This window comes from Notothenia coriiceps, unplaced genomic scaffold, assembly GCF_000735185.1.
Source record: "Notothenia coriiceps isolate Sejong01 unplaced genomic scaffold, NC01 NC01_scaffold00031463, whole genome shotgun sequence".
Lineage (NCBI taxonomy): Eukaryota > Metazoa > Chordata > Actinopteri > Perciformes > Nototheniidae > Notothenia > Notothenia coriiceps.
In genome coordinates, this window is record NW_011364164.1 from 102,526 (window position 1) to 120,002 (window position 17,477).

The 17,477-nt window shown below is 39.2% G+C and overlaps 3 protein-coding genes across 12 annotated transcripts in view; all 3 read left to right on the top strand.

The window, feature by feature from the left end:
* Positions 1 to 2,745, top strand: part of rap1gapa (RAP1 GTPase activating protein a) — a 65,322-nt gene extending 62,577 nt beyond the window's left edge. For 9 of the 10 annotated variants that reach the window (XM_010787907.1, XM_010787899.1, XM_010787900.1 and 6 more), the window contains 3 exons: positions 186 to 309; positions 500 to 579; positions 1,126 to 2,745. In XM_010787907.1, the coding sequence (XP_010786209.1) occupies positions 186 to 309; positions 500 to 579; positions 1,126 to 1,365 (444 nt within the window). In that variant the 3' untranslated portion in view covers positions 1,366 to 2,745. Of the gene's footprint in view, positions 1 to 185; positions 310 to 499; positions 580 to 742; positions 790 to 1,125 lie in introns of all 10 variants that reach the window. The other variant, XM_010787909.1, reaches the window with a different exon arrangement.
* A 1,373-nt stretch (positions 2,746 to 4,118) lies between these two features.
* On the top strand, positions 4,119 to 6,419 carry aurkaip1 (aurora kinase A interacting protein 1). The gene is made up of 4 exons (XM_010787910.1): positions 4,119 to 4,227; positions 4,899 to 5,004; positions 5,463 to 5,923; positions 6,157 to 6,419. Exons 2-4 carry the CDS (start codon positions 4,953 to 4,955, stop codon positions 6,271 to 6,273), a joined length of 630 nt encoding a protein of 209 aa, XP_010786212.1. The 5' UTR covers positions 4,119 to 4,227; positions 4,899 to 4,952; the 3' UTR covers positions 6,274 to 6,419.
* Positions 6,420 to 7,170: 751 nt separating this feature from the next.
* Positions 7,171 to 16,716, top strand: LOC104959985 (matrix-remodeling-associated protein 8). The gene is made up of 10 exons (XM_010787911.1): positions 7,171 to 7,309; positions 11,251 to 11,277; positions 11,378 to 11,686; positions 11,783 to 11,884; positions 12,020 to 12,481; positions 14,953 to 15,114; positions 15,201 to 15,231; positions 15,315 to 15,397; positions 15,474 to 15,536; positions 15,651 to 16,716. Exons 1-10 carry the CDS (start codon positions 7,231 to 7,233, stop codon positions 15,674 to 15,676), a joined length of 1,344 nt encoding a protein of 447 aa, XP_010786213.1. The 5' UTR covers positions 7,171 to 7,230; the 3' UTR covers positions 15,677 to 16,716.
* Positions 16,717 to 17,477: the final 761 nt, after the last annotated feature.

A 17,477-nucleotide genomic window follows, 5' to 3' on the forward strand; every position in this document is an offset into this window, starting at 1 on the left:
CCCCCCCAAACATTATTGTTTTATTATTACTGTATATTTAGATACTTTGTTGAAAACAGTGGAGCCAAAATCAAGCACTTCATTATCTGTCTCTTGCACCACTGTCAGGATATAGTGACAGTTTCAAAAGATATGTAACAAAATGATATCTTTTTATAAATGCATCTTTTGCTGCGTCTCTCCAGGAGAGTCTGTCGTCAGCCGGGACGCCACACAAGCGAGACTCGTTGAACTACAGCACCTGGCTGGAGGACAGCGCCACCAGCACCAGCACCAGCACCAGCACCGCCAGCCGAGGCAGCTCCCCAGGTGAGACAGGAGCACGTCCAGCATACTAAACAAATATTCAACACCTAAAACACATAAGAGTCTCAGGAGGTTTCAAAAAACATGTCATCTTAAAAAAAAGCTCTTGTTGTCTCTGAATATTTATTGATAACTGGTTTTAAAATCAATCTGTGATGGACATGTATTCACTCCACTGTTGACCATCCTTCAGGGCCCGGTAGACCTGAGCGAGGGAAGGGGGCAGACGTCCGCATCAAACTGGAACGACCACACGATCATCAGTCCTCATCGGTGAGTGAACCACACCCTGGATTCAATATACACTTCTCTGTTATCAGCTTAAATCCCCTTTATTGTTCCGCATGTTTGTTTTGAATGTTTTTCTATGTGCAGTTGTTGATGTACCGTGCTCGTCTGCTTGTTTTTTATTGCTATTTGTTCACTTTGTATGCAGAACTGTTAGCTCCTTGCATTGGTTGTATCCTGGATCCCCATCTTCAGGTTAGACTTTCCTCAGCACCCTCTCATAGTCTCAATCCATGGATTTAAACTACTGACAGATGGACCACACATATATACATATATATATATTGTAGGCGTACTTAGTAGCAAAGCTAAAATTGTATGTGTACTATGTATCTATACGTACAGTATATTTAGTTTTTTATTTTGTACATTTGTTTTTAAACATGATGCTTGTTATTTTACTTAGAATGAAATAAAATCAGGGCATATAGATGTTTTTCAGTATTGGCAAAGAACTACTTCTAGTCACTAATAGGACTATAAATAAATGCACTCTTAAGTTTTGACAATACATCTCTTTTGTTCCCAAAGCATTCCCATATGTCGCAATCCCTCTGGGAGGTTAGACAAGTGCAGGCGTTCGCCATGTCTAATGATGAGAAGGACGAAGAGGAGGAGGAGATGAGAAGGAACAGAGGAAGCAGGTGGAGCGTGGCCAGTCTGCTGCTCAGTGAGAGCCGCCGTGTGGAGTATCCAGAAACCTGGAGGACACTAGGAAGCATGTGTTTCCTTCCACTCTTTTCTTTGCCTGTTCACACATCTGTTGCCTAGGTATTTCTACCTTTTTGTTTCAAAAGTGCACATTTTTATCTACAAATGTAATGGTCAAATTTGTAAAAAATGTTACTTTGGTTTGGTTGGTCTTGTTGAAGCCCAGGTGTGCTGGATATACAGGGTAAACACGGTGCCACTGAGCTCTTTGTAGAAACAGGAAGGACTTTTGCTGCAATGCAGAGAAGATAATTGCCTAGATGGTTTTACCAAATCAACAAAGGTTTTAACTCAATAAATAAATATCTCTAATGTATGTAATACCAAATATTCAGCATCAAAGGAGAGTATTTTTTAACATCTAATGTGATATATTATTGTTCTGTTGGATGCTGTTAATTGTGATTATTTTCTGGGTAAAATACAAATTGCAAGCTGCAAACGATTTAAAACAATTTCCTTTAAATGAGTTCCATTATAAGTTCCATTATGATGGAAGCCAGACATACCTACAATAAATATCCCCAACAATGAAGGACATGTTATAAGAAAAATATGTTTTTGATTTTGGAAGTGAGTTGTCCCTTTTTAAGAAGGCAATTTCTTCATCCCTGTATTTTACCTCGACTTCTTGTCTCGTGTACTGCATCGGAAATGGGATTGCAATGCAGATATACTTCAACGCTGTCCGTATAGGCTTTAGATCTATGGATACTGCCATCGATGACTGATTTCACTGCTTTGTCCCTCTCGTGTGTTGGCGAGGAGGAGCCCAATCTACATTATGTCCTGTTATCTCTCTAATACCTGTCTTTATTTATCAATTTGGTTCCTGTTGAAGTGGCATTTATAGCGTACACCTGTAACACTGTACCTCTATGGGGGATACGTTCAGCATCCTGCCATATGCTTGTACTGTGTGTGTTGCCTTGTAGTGAATTATAATGTTGTCATCTGTAAAGAGTCTGATCTCGTCCACTGCAGTAAATTGCAATGCATTTAAAAAAGACAGTGAATATTTATTTGCTTAAAAGAAAAATAACTATATATACAACTACTGATTTTGTAAATAGATAATCGGCTGGAGTGTATAGTATATAATGTAAAGGCCATGGATTAAAATAGGATTGACCAACATCCTTGAAATCACTGCCAACTTAAAAATGGTTGTTTTATTTCTCGTACACTTACTTTTAAATATTTTTTTGCAAATAGAGTTTTATAGAAGATAAATATTAAAACAATTATTCAGACTGTTCAGTAAAAAGGGAAATCTCCCAGCACATCCTGCTGATCATTTCAGTTGCCTTATCATCACACACTGATGGTGTAAGTACAGTGAAGGAAATAATGAAGAGCCAGCAGGATTTACATTGAAATGAATGTTTTGTTGTTGTTGTTGTTGTTGTTGTTTATTGTAAATAAATGCCCTGAGAATTTTAAAGTCTTTTTTATCCTTACTTTATGCCCTGCATCACACCACTCCGATACCAACAAACTAGATGTTCCACTGACCACCATCTTGATGAAAGCTTAGAGAGAAAGCCCCATGAATAAACGATTTGATGTGGCTGCCAACAAGTATGTAAAACTAGAGCAATCTAAAAGTGGAGGTTTCCCTTTTTATACAACTGTGCCACATGGAAGAAAGATATGTGTTTAAATGAATCAAAGGGAAACACAGTTCAATTAAAAAAACGAAGGATTGTAATATGTTTATGGAACGTCATAGCTGTGTTTTAAAACATGCAATTGTACTACTCTGTCCTGAACATTTGGGACTTTTCTGTTTTTATGCAAAGAAGTGCTTGAATATGTGCAAAAACATTTATTCTGTAAATAAATTAAAAAAGGTCAGACTACAAAGTGAAGGTCAGTTTATTGCGTAAACAGCAGCAGTAGCTCACTGCTCTGTGAGGACGTGTGCTGCAGACCCCTGGGGCATGCTGGGTTTTTGTCAGCCTAGCAGCAGATGTTTCAAATACTCTCTAAAAAAACTAAACACATACATTTGATGTGGAATGAATTTGGTCATTTTAAGAGAATGAAATGTTAAATATATTCCCAAATGTATTTTGCTTTACAGCTGCATTTAAGATAAACATCAATAATGTAAACTCTTATGTCATAGCTGTCTTTTCCAAATTAAGCTATTGTGGTTATGCTCCCCACCCACTTTGTTCATTTGACCAAAGAACAAGTCTCATAGAACTCATGCAGGTCTAAACTATTTTTTAAATGTTTGCTTCAACAAATAGACTACAATTGAAGAATTTAATTCATTTTAGGCAGCAGTTAGTCACAAAAAGAGTTTAACTCGGATGCAAAATATCCACGGTATGTTTCTTGTACTTTTATGTATTATTGGATTCGCTGTACAATGTATTCAGTGGAAATCAGAATTAAACGTAAGGTCCTTGTTGTTGAAACATCATGCACCTTCTACCATTGGACTGATAGTGCCCTCCAGTGGAGTCATTCAAGCTTTAAACTCACCTACTGTGTGATGCAAAGCACAGGTCCACACAGTATCATAAATGATTAAACAAATACATGGTCCTCACTTTGTTAGAAAAAGTGGTGGGGACATTTTCTCCAGATTTACCATCAGCATAGCAGAAGATAAAAGATGTCCCTCCTGGGTGTTGAACCTTAATTAAATAATATTAAATACATGTGTAATCATAATAATGATCAAATATTAATAATATTTCAATAACACACTGCCCGTTTATTCAGTGTATTAATGAGGAGGTTGAAGAGTAGCTCCACATAATTGAGAGGCACTCTCGCCTTAACTGCTACAGCGGAACCTTTGTCTCCGCTGAGAAACAGGAAACGCCTTAATATTGTGTTACTCAAGCCGGAAGTAGGATTCTAGAGTCACATTGAAGACGAAAACACGGGTCATAGTAGTATAAGGTAAAGTAACAATGTTTATTACATACAACACATAGTGTAATTGACGTGGTCGGATAGCCAAAAGCCGAATTATTCTTAGCTGCAATCTTTTAGTAATAATATTGCGATTTGAACGCATTAAATCGGTGCTGCGTTGCTAGCTAGCATTAGCAAAAGTCACCTGGCAACTGGAAAAAAAGTTTAATTTGACAAGGTTTCGTTAATATTGATCATTTTACATTCTCACAGTGTTTTACTTTGTACCATGAGTGCATTTCATTCTTTTGGGTACAGGCTATAGTTAAGGTGGACATCAGTTACCGGCTAATCTAAAGCTAACCCAGCTAGGTTTGACAGTATATCATAAAAATCATAAAACAGGTGTATATATAGTGAAAAGATAAACACAGTTAAGGACATAAAGGGTTAGACAAATAATTAAAAGAATACCATTTAAAACAACTATTTTTAATAAACCTACTACACGTTAAAATATATAAATTATTTCCATGAAATCTGTACAACAAACTGCGTACAGTATACTATTGCAAAATACAGTATTTTGTAATGATATAAAATATATGCAGTATTTTTATATGACTGTTATTGTTTGTAGTTACTTCTCAGTACACGTTTGTGATCTCTATGGAAGAGCTATGACCAACTCAAAGTAATGTGCTCTTTCCCCACAGGACCAGTGACCCCTCAACTCATTCCTGATGAAGTTACTTGAATGATCAATAACAATGTTTTCATCAAAGGTTGTCCCTCGTCTCAATCTATTACGTAGAGCAACCTGTAAGTATAAACAAAATATATTTCTATCCTTTAAAATCATGTTGACATTTTTACAATTGGTCGAACAGTATGGTTTTTATTTTGTTTAGTCTTAGGGCACATGGGGCTTTCTTTTCTATACATTTTGTTTTGAAAAAGACTAATTGTCCCATGTGCTCAAAGACTCAATATAGTATGATAAGAAAATCTGTGAATGAACCTATTTCCTTTGAAAGACACTAAATAAACAATGTTAGCATTATTCAAATATTCTGACTTTGACCATAGATGAAAGTGCTATTTCACATGTGCTCTAAAAATGTCAATGTTGTTCATGCTAAAATGAATTGACCTACCAGATTTCGAAAGTTAGAACAACTGTTGTGGAATCTCTCCTTATTATATTAATTAGACAATGGGTATGCTAAATTTCCAGTTATAAGTAATGTAACTCAAGATGATATCATTTATTTTTCCAGGTGCGCTTCAAGCCCATGGAGACATTTTGAATGGACGTGTACAACATGTACTTCCTGCTTACTGCTCTCCGCTACAACCAAAACTCAGGAGCTACTCAACAGCAGCAGACACACCTCCTCCTCGATGGGTGCAACTGGAGCCAGAACTGGAAGAGGTTCTTGTGCCGCGTAAACTGTCCGTGAGCCCCCTGGAGAGCTGGCTCTCCCTGAGCTACTCCCTCCCCCCCCTGCTGGAGTGCCCTCTCCCGCAGGAGGAGGTGGAGCTGCTGGAGGAGCAGTTGCTGCCAGCCCTCTCTGACCCTGCGCTGGAGGACGGGGGGGAACCAGGGACACCCCTTAGTTGTAAAAATGTTCTTGAGATCCGACGGCGGAAGATCAACCGGCATAAGTACAAGAAGCTGCTAAAACGGACTAAATTCTTGAGGAAGAGAGTGATAGAGGGCAGAGGGAAAAAGAAGCAGGTGAGANATTCTTCCTTTGGGAAAAGAAAAAAGGTTCCTGTGATATTGAATAGATTGATAATTCTCTACTGATTATCCTGGCACATTCAGCCATTTATCAGTATGTGATCATTTCATTTCAAACTGTATTGTCTTATTTAACATGGTGTCTTGCTTACACTTCAAAGGTGTTTATTTTGTGTATTTTATACACAAATTATATTTTCTAAACTGTTTGATTGTGTCGTGTGCAGAAACGATTTGAGAAGGATCTGAAGAGGATTTGGACAAAAGCTGGACTGAAGAAGGCTCCAGAAGGATGGAATACACCTAAGATCTTCCTTAAACAGCACGGAAACAAAAAGGACTGAAAAACACTGACGCTATTTCAAGTTTGTCTCGCATCTGGACGGCCCTGCACAGCTCAACACCAACTCAGTCAGCCTTTTCCCTATGTGTACAATTTTTTAAACAAAGTGTAGATCATCTAATAAAAATATTTCTCCCTCAAGCCCAATGCAATGTGTGATGTTGTTTTGTGTTGTCATATTTTGGTTTACAGGACATCTTACGTTTCTTACTCTGGATATCACCAATGTGCAAACACAAAAAAATACTTTTCACCTGGAACTACTACTTTCGATGGTTATTTCAAGTATTTTATTTATCTATAGAACAACTCAATCAGAAATAGAGGTGCATAGATCTCAACTATTATACATCTAAATGTAGCTTGACAATAAAAAGCCTTTTTAAAAGGCTTTGAAGTGAAACTGCTTCCTTTAGGGCTTTAATGCTGAAACCAGCCTTTCTAAGATCAAAAAGGGGGGATATGAGGAAAGATCTTTTCTAATCCCTTCCTGGGGTGGAAGGGTTCCCAGGGACTGGTTTAAAACTTTTACAACCATATAAAAAAACGTTAGTCTTGACATGTCACTGGAGAGTTTAACATAGGAAAAAGCTTGTTGCGCCTGTTACGCCTTCTTTGGAACTATTGTTGTAATGTAAACACTATAGTTTGATCTGTTGTCAATTTCACACTGACAACAAAATAAGTTTCAAAACAAGCTTTTTCTTGGGGCTGGCCTTTATCCCATTTGGAGTAATGTCCCTTTAGTGCATTTTTTATATTCGGTTTGTATGTTGTTAAATTATAGTTTTCTACCTAACCCTCCTCGTTAGATCGTACTGCAACACATGTTTTTCGTCAGACTACAGCAGTGTTGGGTTTCATGTGGAGGCGGAGCGAGACTCCAGTCCGCAGGAATACAACAACTCCAGCTGAGCCACAGCTCGGGAATCTGCTGCTCTGTGTGATTTATCAATTAATGCACACATCACAGTCTCCTGACAGGCTGTACCTCAACACCGTGGATAGGATGCACCTCGAAATGACTCTCCTTCATAGTAAGTTGTTCACTTTTCTTGCTTTCAAAAGAGAAAAATAACTTTGGGAAACTTTCTTTGTTCTATAATTGGTTCCAGGACAGTGTTGCGCGTCAGAAACAAAAGCAGAAATACATTCAGTTCTCATGTCTCTTCTGCTGCACTGTAAACATCTTATTTTTAAGGTTCTTCAATAATAATTCCTTTGAAAAGCTTTCCAATATAAGCTATAAAACGGACCCATAAACTGAAATGTTGATAACTGGTGGTAGCGTTTTTCTTAATATAACTCAATTATCTTCTGTTTCTATACCTGTTTTGTATATAGCCTATTTATTATACAACTATAAAAAACGTTGTTAATTTCGCTCTAAGATTATTTATTTAGTTCGATGGTAATATTTTAAAATGTTGAATCGAAAGCCAACTTAATGTACTTTTAGCCTATTGTTTTATCAACATCCTTTTACATTTGTACCTAAGTATGTTGTTTTAAACTTTATTTCCTCAGTAAGTGGTGTTACTCAAGATGCCATAATACTTCTCTATCGAAAGCCTGTATTTTGAAATGTTCTAAGATAAATCATGGAGCTGCATGGATTTGCAGTAAAACGCAGCATCGAAGAGGCTCTCGCTTCAGTAACGCTGCATGACTTTACTGGCCCCGGCCTGTTGATTGTGTGTATGTGGGATTTTTTGTGGCTTCAGCCCAATGTGTTTCTCGTTACCTGCGGTCTGAGCAGAGTCAGCAGAATCCTGCAGCCCGTTATTAAATGTGTCAGTAACGAGGGCTTCACCGCGAGGGGCTGCTTTGAGCCCGCGCGACGTGGAGGAGTGTGTGTGTGTGTCTGGGGGGGGGGGGATTACTGTATCCGAGTTTATGGTGGTTCTGTGTTAATGACCGGCCACCAACAACAGGGCATGGGAAAGATTAGAAATGCTGTGTTGAACTAAATACGTGTTTAAACCTATGGTTTAAAGATGTAGAATCATGGCGTAAAATGAGAAGGTCGTGGAAAGGTAACATGTTTGTGTTCTGTACAGGCAATGCCTCGACTTTGTTCAGCAGAAAGTGAGATTTACAGTAAAAGCCCACACACTGAGATGATCCCAATTCATTTTTAAGTCTATGATGTTTGGGCAGTTGAGAATAAAGTTTAAATAAACCGAGAAGCAGTGGTTGAACTTCCTCAATTACCTACCTTAGTACAACTTTGAGATACTTTACTTTACTATTTCCATTTAATGCTGGTTTATATTTGTACACCCCTACCTCTCAGAAGGGAATTGTTGTTTATTTGACTGCAATTACTCTGCTTAATGTATTTGATAACTTAAAATAACAAAAACAATTATGATATATCATATCATATATCAAGCTATCAATATGCAGAAACAAGTTTCACTTATTAACTAATATGTTATTCATAATATTATTTGACTGCAAACTTTGTAATATATTAAACATTCTAAAAATATTTAAGATATGTTGATGCTAATACTTATTTTTACTTTTTTAAAGTAACATTTTGAATGCCAAACTTTATCCTTTCTACAGCTTGGTGTTACAAGAATACTTTTCTGCACTTCTTCCATCCCTGCCGAGAAGCTATTTTACAGGGAGACATCCTTTGATCCTGCACATTTTTCACTATTCTAAAGTTTGATGAAGATAAATACCTACATTTACAATAATACACCCAGTGAGGTGTCATACAAAAACGTATTCAACAACTTCACATAAGGAAGTTGACCTATCAAGAGGAGAGTCAATTGGCTCTCAAGGCGTCTGACTGTACCTTTGTTTTGCCGAGTCTGCAGCTGGACACCTGTTTGATTTGTTCTAAACCTGTGACGTGGATATGAGTAAACTTCACAGATCAACAACAGCCATGAATCACAGAGACTTTGCTGAGCGAACACATAGTTTATGTTTGAGTTGAACCCTTTTAGTTTGACTTCAGGGGTTTACAATGTGTCCTCCATGTGATTCCTCAGGTTGCAAGAGACAACAGTGATTTGGAGATCACTTGGTAAATGCATGTTATTATAGTTGGTTACTCAATAGCACATTGTTAAGTCTTCAGGGTTAATCCAGCCTCGTGAGTCATCAGCTCGCGAGTGTCTGGAGGTTTGATGAGAGACACTTACAGGGTTTGGCACACTTTGTTTTACCTTCTGCAGGAAAGTTTATAGCCTTCATTAGAAACCCTTATTGTTATTCCAGCATGACGTCTGCTCTCCGATGCCAGCGTGTTGGCTTAGTTAGTTTGGCCCAGCTTTAAATAGTATATTATTTTGGTGCCTTCTTTCAAAATCACAGCATGCTTTTGTGTGATCAAATCCCTGCATTTAAGCAAAGTAGCTGCTTTCCAATGGTGCCTGGTTTGGATGTGGTGAAATAGGCACCCTCTTCATATTTCTGCTGCCTGTGCTCACACATGAAGTGAATCAGCCTTTTCGTTGGCTTGTCAGCTTGCCTTTAGGGTGTTAGATAATGAGGGTCTTTGACTTAGTTAAAAGTAGCATCATAGCAGTAAAACATTATTACAATTCTTATTACAAAGTGTCACTTCAGTAAAAAATACAGATTATTATCTGAATGTACCGAGACTATCAAATGTAAAAACATTCATAGTTCATGTGAGTTTGGAGTAAATGCCTCAGTAATATTACTATAATATATAAAGTGTATGTAACAAGTTACTGTTGAGTTAAATACATTTACATAATGACATTTCACCGCTGCTTTTATATTATGTAATTTACAGATTAAGGGCTCTTCACGACCTCGCATTTTATTACATTTTGACATCTTTCAACAAACTTGTGTGCAGTTTAGAGAGTTATTTTACTTGAATTGTCTTTTTATTTATTTTATTTTACATTACTGGGATTTATCTTTTATCATAGAATCTAATGAATGTATTCTTCTTCTTTATATGTACTGAATGTATCTGTCCGGCAGTGGCTCAGTCAGTAGGGGCTTGGACTGTGAGCCGTAGGGTTGCTGGTTCAAGACCCCGACCAGACCTAAATATGGAGTGTAGACTGCTACTTGGAGAGTTCCCAGTTCACCTCCTGCCCTGCCGTGGTGCCCTTGAGCAAGGCACCGGACATCCCTCTTCCCCCTTCACTCCCATTGCTCCCCCGGGCGCTGTACAATAGCTGCCCACTGCTCCTAGTACTAGACTCCTGGTACTAGGATGGGTTCAAAGCAGCAGAACAAATGTCACTGTGTGTGCTGTGTGCTCTGCATGTGTGACCATTAAAGAGGGGTTTCATCCCTCTCAATTATTCTATCTATTCTACCCTGAAAGCCCCACACCTCCATCCTCCATTGTTCACAGTACCCATTACCAGTACAGTAACAAATACATACAGGTGTTTGGTTTTGACACCAGGCAGTGTGACTGAAGCAGCTGAACAGCAGCCCGGTCCTTCCTCCCCTCAGGATCATGGCCTGGCAGGAGTCGCAGCGGGCCAGCGGCAGCAGCAGCGATGAATAGAGGCTCTGTGTGCGTTGGCTGCATGCGCCTCCGCTGGCCCTTCAGTAAACACACGAACAAATAGCGCTGTGGGAAAAATCCAGTAGAAATAGCAAATGAGCTGTAGGAAAAATGTCCTATCTCTAGAGTGAGAAAACACAAACACGATATATTTCCCGGAGAAGATTGTTGGCATCTAAGTATATATTTATTCTGCTGTTGTATTCATGTGTGCTATGTCCTTGTTTCTTTAGCTTTCCTCTGTTATTTTAAACAGTCCTCTCACTGAACCCACATCTGTTTCAATCTTTCACTGTCGGCTCAGTCCAGGTCAAACCGAAACTTTCCAGTCCACAGAACATTTTGCAGAGTCTTAGAAATATTTCTAAAGACCTAATTAGTGAACAGGCTGATATCTGTAGACAAAGTGCTTCAGGATACAACTCTAATCCCTTATATCTTTGTTTTTTGCAGTTTTATCTGTGCTCTTACTGCCAGGAGGTAAGGCACTTATGTTTCTCCATGCACAAACTTCATGTGTAGTGGCTCATGTCATTGTTCAAGGATCTTCTGAACCTACATGTTTATTTCTTTGTGTCAGCGTGGGGTCAGATCAGCAGCAACACATTTGGCGTGGTGGTGGAGGCCAAGAACATCACCCTCCCTGAAGGATCCAAGGCTGTGCTTCCCTGCCACAGCCCCCGCATGGTGTGGACCCAGGACAGGCTGAAGGACCGTCAGAGGGTGGTCCACTGGGACTTGGTGCGCAGCAGCCCGGAATATTCTGTGGAGCGAGTCCTGGACATGTCCCCTGGGGCCCGCGAGAGGGTCTACAACAGCGTCAACAAGGGACGCATTTCCCTCCCAGACACGGCTTTCACTGATGGCAACTTCTCCCTCATCATCGACAGTGAGATGCCCTCTTATTTTCGAGGAGCACCATGACCGTTGCACTCTCCTATGTATGATGTAATCTAATGGTTGCTTTGATTCTTATTTTTTTCAGATGTGGTTGCAACGGACAAAGGAGTTTATACTTGTAATCTGCACCATCACTACTGCCAGATTCACCAGTCCATCAAAATCCAGCTCAATGTCACAAAGTCAGGTGAGATGTGCTTCCAGTGTGAAATAGTTGGTAGCTTTCAAAGCAACTTCCCTTATACTGTAGACAGCCTAATGATTCTCCATGATTCACGAAACAGATTTGATAGTAATATATTTCCCGCTCATGTGTTTCCAGCTCGTAAAGAGAAGCGTTACTGGGACGGAGAGAGGACTGTGTTCGTGGTGATGTTGGGCAAGTCGGTGGTGTTGCCTTGTGTGAACAGGCGCTCTCTGTGGAGGGAGGGTCTCCAGGAGGACCAGCAGCAGGTGGCCCACTGGGACTTCCAGCCCCCCGGCGTGCGTCCTGACCGGGCCGACCGCCTGGTGGACCTCTATGCCTCTGGAGAACGGCGAGATTATGGACCACGCTTCGGAGCGAGCAAGATGAGCGTGGAGGAGGACGCTTTCACTCTAGGGGACTTCTCTCTGTCCATCGCTGACTTAAGGCCTGTTTTTAAAGGCCTGTACTCCTGCCACCTGCATCACCACTACTGTGGACTGCACGAGAGACGCATCTACAGGCTCAATGTGGGACCTGCAGTTCCCCCCGCACCCACAACAGCACCCAGAGTTTTCCCTAATGATGTGCCAGAGCAAAGTAAGTCCCTCAGAATTAAAAATCACAAGAGACACTCCACAAGAGCTTTGTTTTTTTCCAGAAGCTAGAGATGGTTAATGTTTTTCCCCATATGGTTTCTTCGCTGAATCGTGGATTGAATAACAACACAGACCCCGGACTTTTTCTTATGGTTATAAGCATAGTTGGTCAGTTAAGTCACTTCCTTTTCTCCTCTGCCAATTCTTTCCTCAGTCTTCTCTGTTTTTGTGTTTGAGCTGCAGAGGGAGGGAGGAGGTAGAAGGAATGTAGAAGCTCGTTGAGTAAGAAATAAAGAAATAAATAAATCCTTCTCTTAGTTGTTTACTGCATGTGAAAAAGGTCTTTATTTAAGGTTTTTACATTTTAGCTTCGGCTCGAGAAGCAGTCTACAGTAAACAGCTTTAAATTGGCCACAGCGGAAGTGGTCTAATTTTCCTCGCTGAATTTTTTCATTTTTACTGCTTTTTTCATTTAGTACAGCTGGAGACATTTTAACTGGGCTGAGCAGAGGAGTAGGCTCCAACAGCCAGTTATGTCGGGGTGGAAGGTCCTATTCTTGTGTTTTTTTCCACCATTTCACCCAATTTTCCAGAAGTCCCAACAACACGTCTAGACGGGTTGCACTGCATCTCAATTTCTGTTTATTATTTGCGCCAGTCTGCTCTGTTTATCTGATCGTGTGTATCAGCCTCTGTTTGATGCACGTTGAGCAGCAGCAGGAAGTCTGACACATCTGTTCAACATCTGGGGCAGCTGTGACATGAAAGAGCATAGAAAGGGGAGGGGATGCAGGTATGTGTTGGACTATAAATCCTCCACTCCTGTAAAGAAACGACAGCTCACGTATTGTTTTTTTTTAAGCATGTTGAGCAAATGCCCACGTGGCTAGATGACATCATGTGTGTCTTTTAGTCCATCTGGGAATCACGTTTTGTTTGTGCTTCGTCTTGTCTGTTAGCTTAAAGCTAAGTTGTTTGTGCTCGGGAAAGTCCCAGCAATCATCTGAAACTACACATCTCACGAGAGCTTTCCCATTTCATCTTGTAATTATTTGTTGCAAATAAAATGTTCTCTTTGTAATCGTCAAGAGGCCATTAGGTGAGCTGCCAGCAATTCAATAGAAATCTTTATCTTTGAAAAGTAAGATGCTTTCCTTCAGCTCATTGACTTGCAAATGGTGCATATCCCACAGGCTAAACTCGCAGCATATGTGAAATAGCCGTTAACACGTACGCACTTGTCAGATCTGTCACATAAATGGAAATGGCTTCCTGCTGGGACTCGGCTGCAGCTCTGGTTGAGACAGTTGAGCTCTAGAGACAATGACCTTGGACATGTCTTTTCAATTTCATGCATTTTAGGTAGATTAAAAACTGACAGGGCATAATTGCTAACCAGGCTGTCTATTAGGAGGGTAATTAAGTCTGAATAAGCATGTTTTTTCATGATTGGCTGGTTTTGAAAGTGTCGGAGATGGTACGTTGGATTTTTTCCTCATTAGTCCCTCAGTGGCGCCTCAGTGTATTTTAATAGTGTCCAACTTAGCTGCTTTAATGAGAGACCAAAGAAAAATCCTTTACTTAAAAAAAATATATAAAAGAAAAGTATTTGATGTCTTTTATGATATATGAAAGACATCTGTTATTTGGCTGCATTTGAATTTAGGGAGAAATTGAAAAACTACAGTATCTTTTCCACCCTTCATTATCTCTGTAAACTTGCATTGAAAGGTTATTCTGCCAAAGCATCTGTGGTACTGTACAGTATATAATTATATAATGAAATACTGTTTATAATAGGCAGGAGTTGTTATGATATTCCACCTCCTACCCCATATTTATTCTGTGTTTTCCATTTATAATAATTATCCTCAGCTATACCAATAGTCTGGCTATCTGTGAAGACTGGTAGCTGCCTGCAGTGTTGTCAGATGTGTTTAAACTGTAGCGTCTGCTTTACGCCTAAACTCCACTTCTTTGTTTGTGAGAAGACGCCGTGAAAAGGCTTAAATGGGAAACCCATAGAGACAAACCACATAACAAAATCTGTCTCTGTTTCCTCACACTTGCCCTCCTCTTTTCTGGTCAGCATGTGTTTTTCTGAAGAGCGAAAAAAAAAAGAACAGCTGCATGACATCAGGTCTGGAACTCATTACCACAGAACAGACATTTAACTCCTGCTCTCCCTCTCTGCCTTTTGGAAACAAATGAAAAAGAATAAACCTCGGGAGGAATAAAACGTTTTGATTAATGTAGAAATACATTTCAGTGAACTAGATTTATTGCCATTATGATCATCCAATTAAACAATCTAATAAATCCCCTTCAATTGTTGTATACTGTAAGTACATGGAGTTGACTTGATATATTCACTGTGTGGACTATTCTATATTTATTTATGAAACAAACGTTTCTTGAGGGAAAGATTGAATTATGTATGATGAATAATCATATTTAATTTTCTTCCTTTAGGGACTGTGCAAGAGGTGGAGGGTCCGCGCGTGGTGAACGTCATCCTTCCTGAGCAGCGAGGTTATTTCGTGCAGCATATGGGCTACTTCCTGGCCACGTTCCTACTGCTGGCGTTCATCGTTGTCGCTGTCATCGTGGTGACTAGGAGACGCAAGAAGAGAGGTAACCAACAAACTTGTTCTTGCCTGTTATTGGAAACACTGTTTTGTGGATACAGTGTGTTTGACATTTCCTGTTCAATCTTATAGGGCTGGAGTACGACATACGTAGATATGAGAGGTAAGACACTACTGCACAATAAATTATGCAAACACTTTGTATTGAATCCATTTGTAAGCGGAGCAATACTTATTTCTGTGCAGGGGAACTGTGATCAGCGGAGGTGAGATATCATTAGAATGCACAGAACTGAGGACCTGCTGCAACCAAGAACCTACGAATTCAGGTACAGTAAGCCTCATCCACATTTTCTACCTTATTCAAATCAAAATATCTTTACTCATAACCTGTGTGTCTACCAGAATCCACAGACTACAAAAACAACATACTGAAAGAGAGAGATATGTCCAAAGACTGCAACATGGGTGAGCAGACTTTGTGCAGGGCTGCATTTCAGTAAATAAACATCATAGGGTAAAAACCACAGATACGAAACATTATGTTTGAATAATAAAATATCTGTTTCCCACATCATTCAGATTTTGATGGGAAGCTATGGAAGTGAGTGCGATATTTCTGAGATGCTGCTGGCAGGTCCAGGGCAGACACCGGAAGAGTAAAGGATCGTGGAGAGAAAGGAATACAAGAGGAAACCCAGGAGAGGACAGGAGGAACGCTCCCTCTGCTGTAACTGTAACACTAAGCTTTTCAACTGAAAGCCAGCATCATTTTTTTTACATGTCATTTTTTATATGATTTTCACCAGCTGTTATAACAATATGGTTAAACATTTATTTGATCCTTACTCCTTGCATTCATTGGGTGGTTAATGGTGATTATTAGGCATTTTTATCGTCCTTTTTACGAAAATGCATGCTGTTTATTAAGTATATTTTATGTATACGTTGCATGCTTACAGAGATGCAAGCTCACATCTATTTTCCATTCTTGAATTTTCTTTTTTTTGCACAATTTCTGGTGGTTCATAATGCTTTAAAGGTTATATTACTGTAGTAGACAGTTTCAGACAGTTTTTGGAAACAAGTGTCACACATTTCTAGATACACAATTAGTCACTTTACACAGATTAAGGTCGTTTATTATGTTTTTATTTTAAGAAACTCAGCCAGTCATGACTTAATGTAATCTTTTTTTAATGTTTTTTTTTGGACTTTCAGACCTAGATTCTTCTCAGAATAATATTTCTCCCTAATGGATATATCTGTTTATTGATAACGTATCAAGTGAAAAAGATAAATTGTCCGACCACTGATTGAAGGCCCAGTCAACCAAAACTCAGGTAAAAAAAAAAGAACCTTTGGTTATTTGGTATTTAATGGGCCATGTGCAGTGTTTGTTTGCACCATGTACTCTGGATCATAAAACACTGAATGTTCACTACTAAATCTGCTGGTCAATGATAGGTACAAACGTTTTATAAATGTGCGGCTATAGCTCTATGAAGTTTACTGCTGGAAGAAGAATGTTTGCTTTTTCAGTAATGCTAAATCACAATTTCGATTTCATGTTGTCTCTTGCTCTCTTGCACACTATTGTTTGTCTCTTCCAAGCAAATATTTCTTCTATTAAAGCTTCACAACAGTGGCCACAGACTCAACACTCTTTGTTCTGGTTGTTAGATGGTGGATCCACATGTATTGCACACATATTTGGTATTTGGATGCGTAGAAAACTGTTTTATGAAATGTAAATGTGTCCTCTGAAGTCTTGATGATCAGTTTTGAATTGAATTAAATAGTTCTTGGTCTGATAAATGTGTAGTTCATGTGCCATAACCAGCTGTGCAGTACAAAGCTTTCAACAATTTTTACTCCTGGGGTGATCAGCCACGTGCAGTGATTAATAAGCAATTACAATCTATGATTAATGTCTAATAATGACTTCCATTGGTAATTATTGAAATGGGAACATCTAACATTAAATAAGCCCATTACCTTGAATTAATTGACCATTAGTCTCTATAAAATCATGGGCGAGCATCTGCTGAATACATTTTTTTTTAAAAGTATGATGTGTGCACATGTGTAGGATTTCAGTTTTAGTGATTGTATGCTCTTTTTATAATCATGACTAATTGGTCAGAAATAGGTCATCATGCTTTCAAAACTACATATTTTTATGGCGGTTATTTTGACATGTATTGTATAAAATATGTATTAAATGTAGTTAATACAGCTTCAAACCATTATATGCCACTGTTATATCAGAGTTAGTAGTGATAATAAAGGAAACCCCATGCTTTATAAAGCCAGGGCAATTCCTCTTTGTTCATGCCTGTTGTTTAAAATGGGCATTAAGGCCCGCGCACAGCCCAGACACGCCACTAGATGACAGCACTGTCTAAC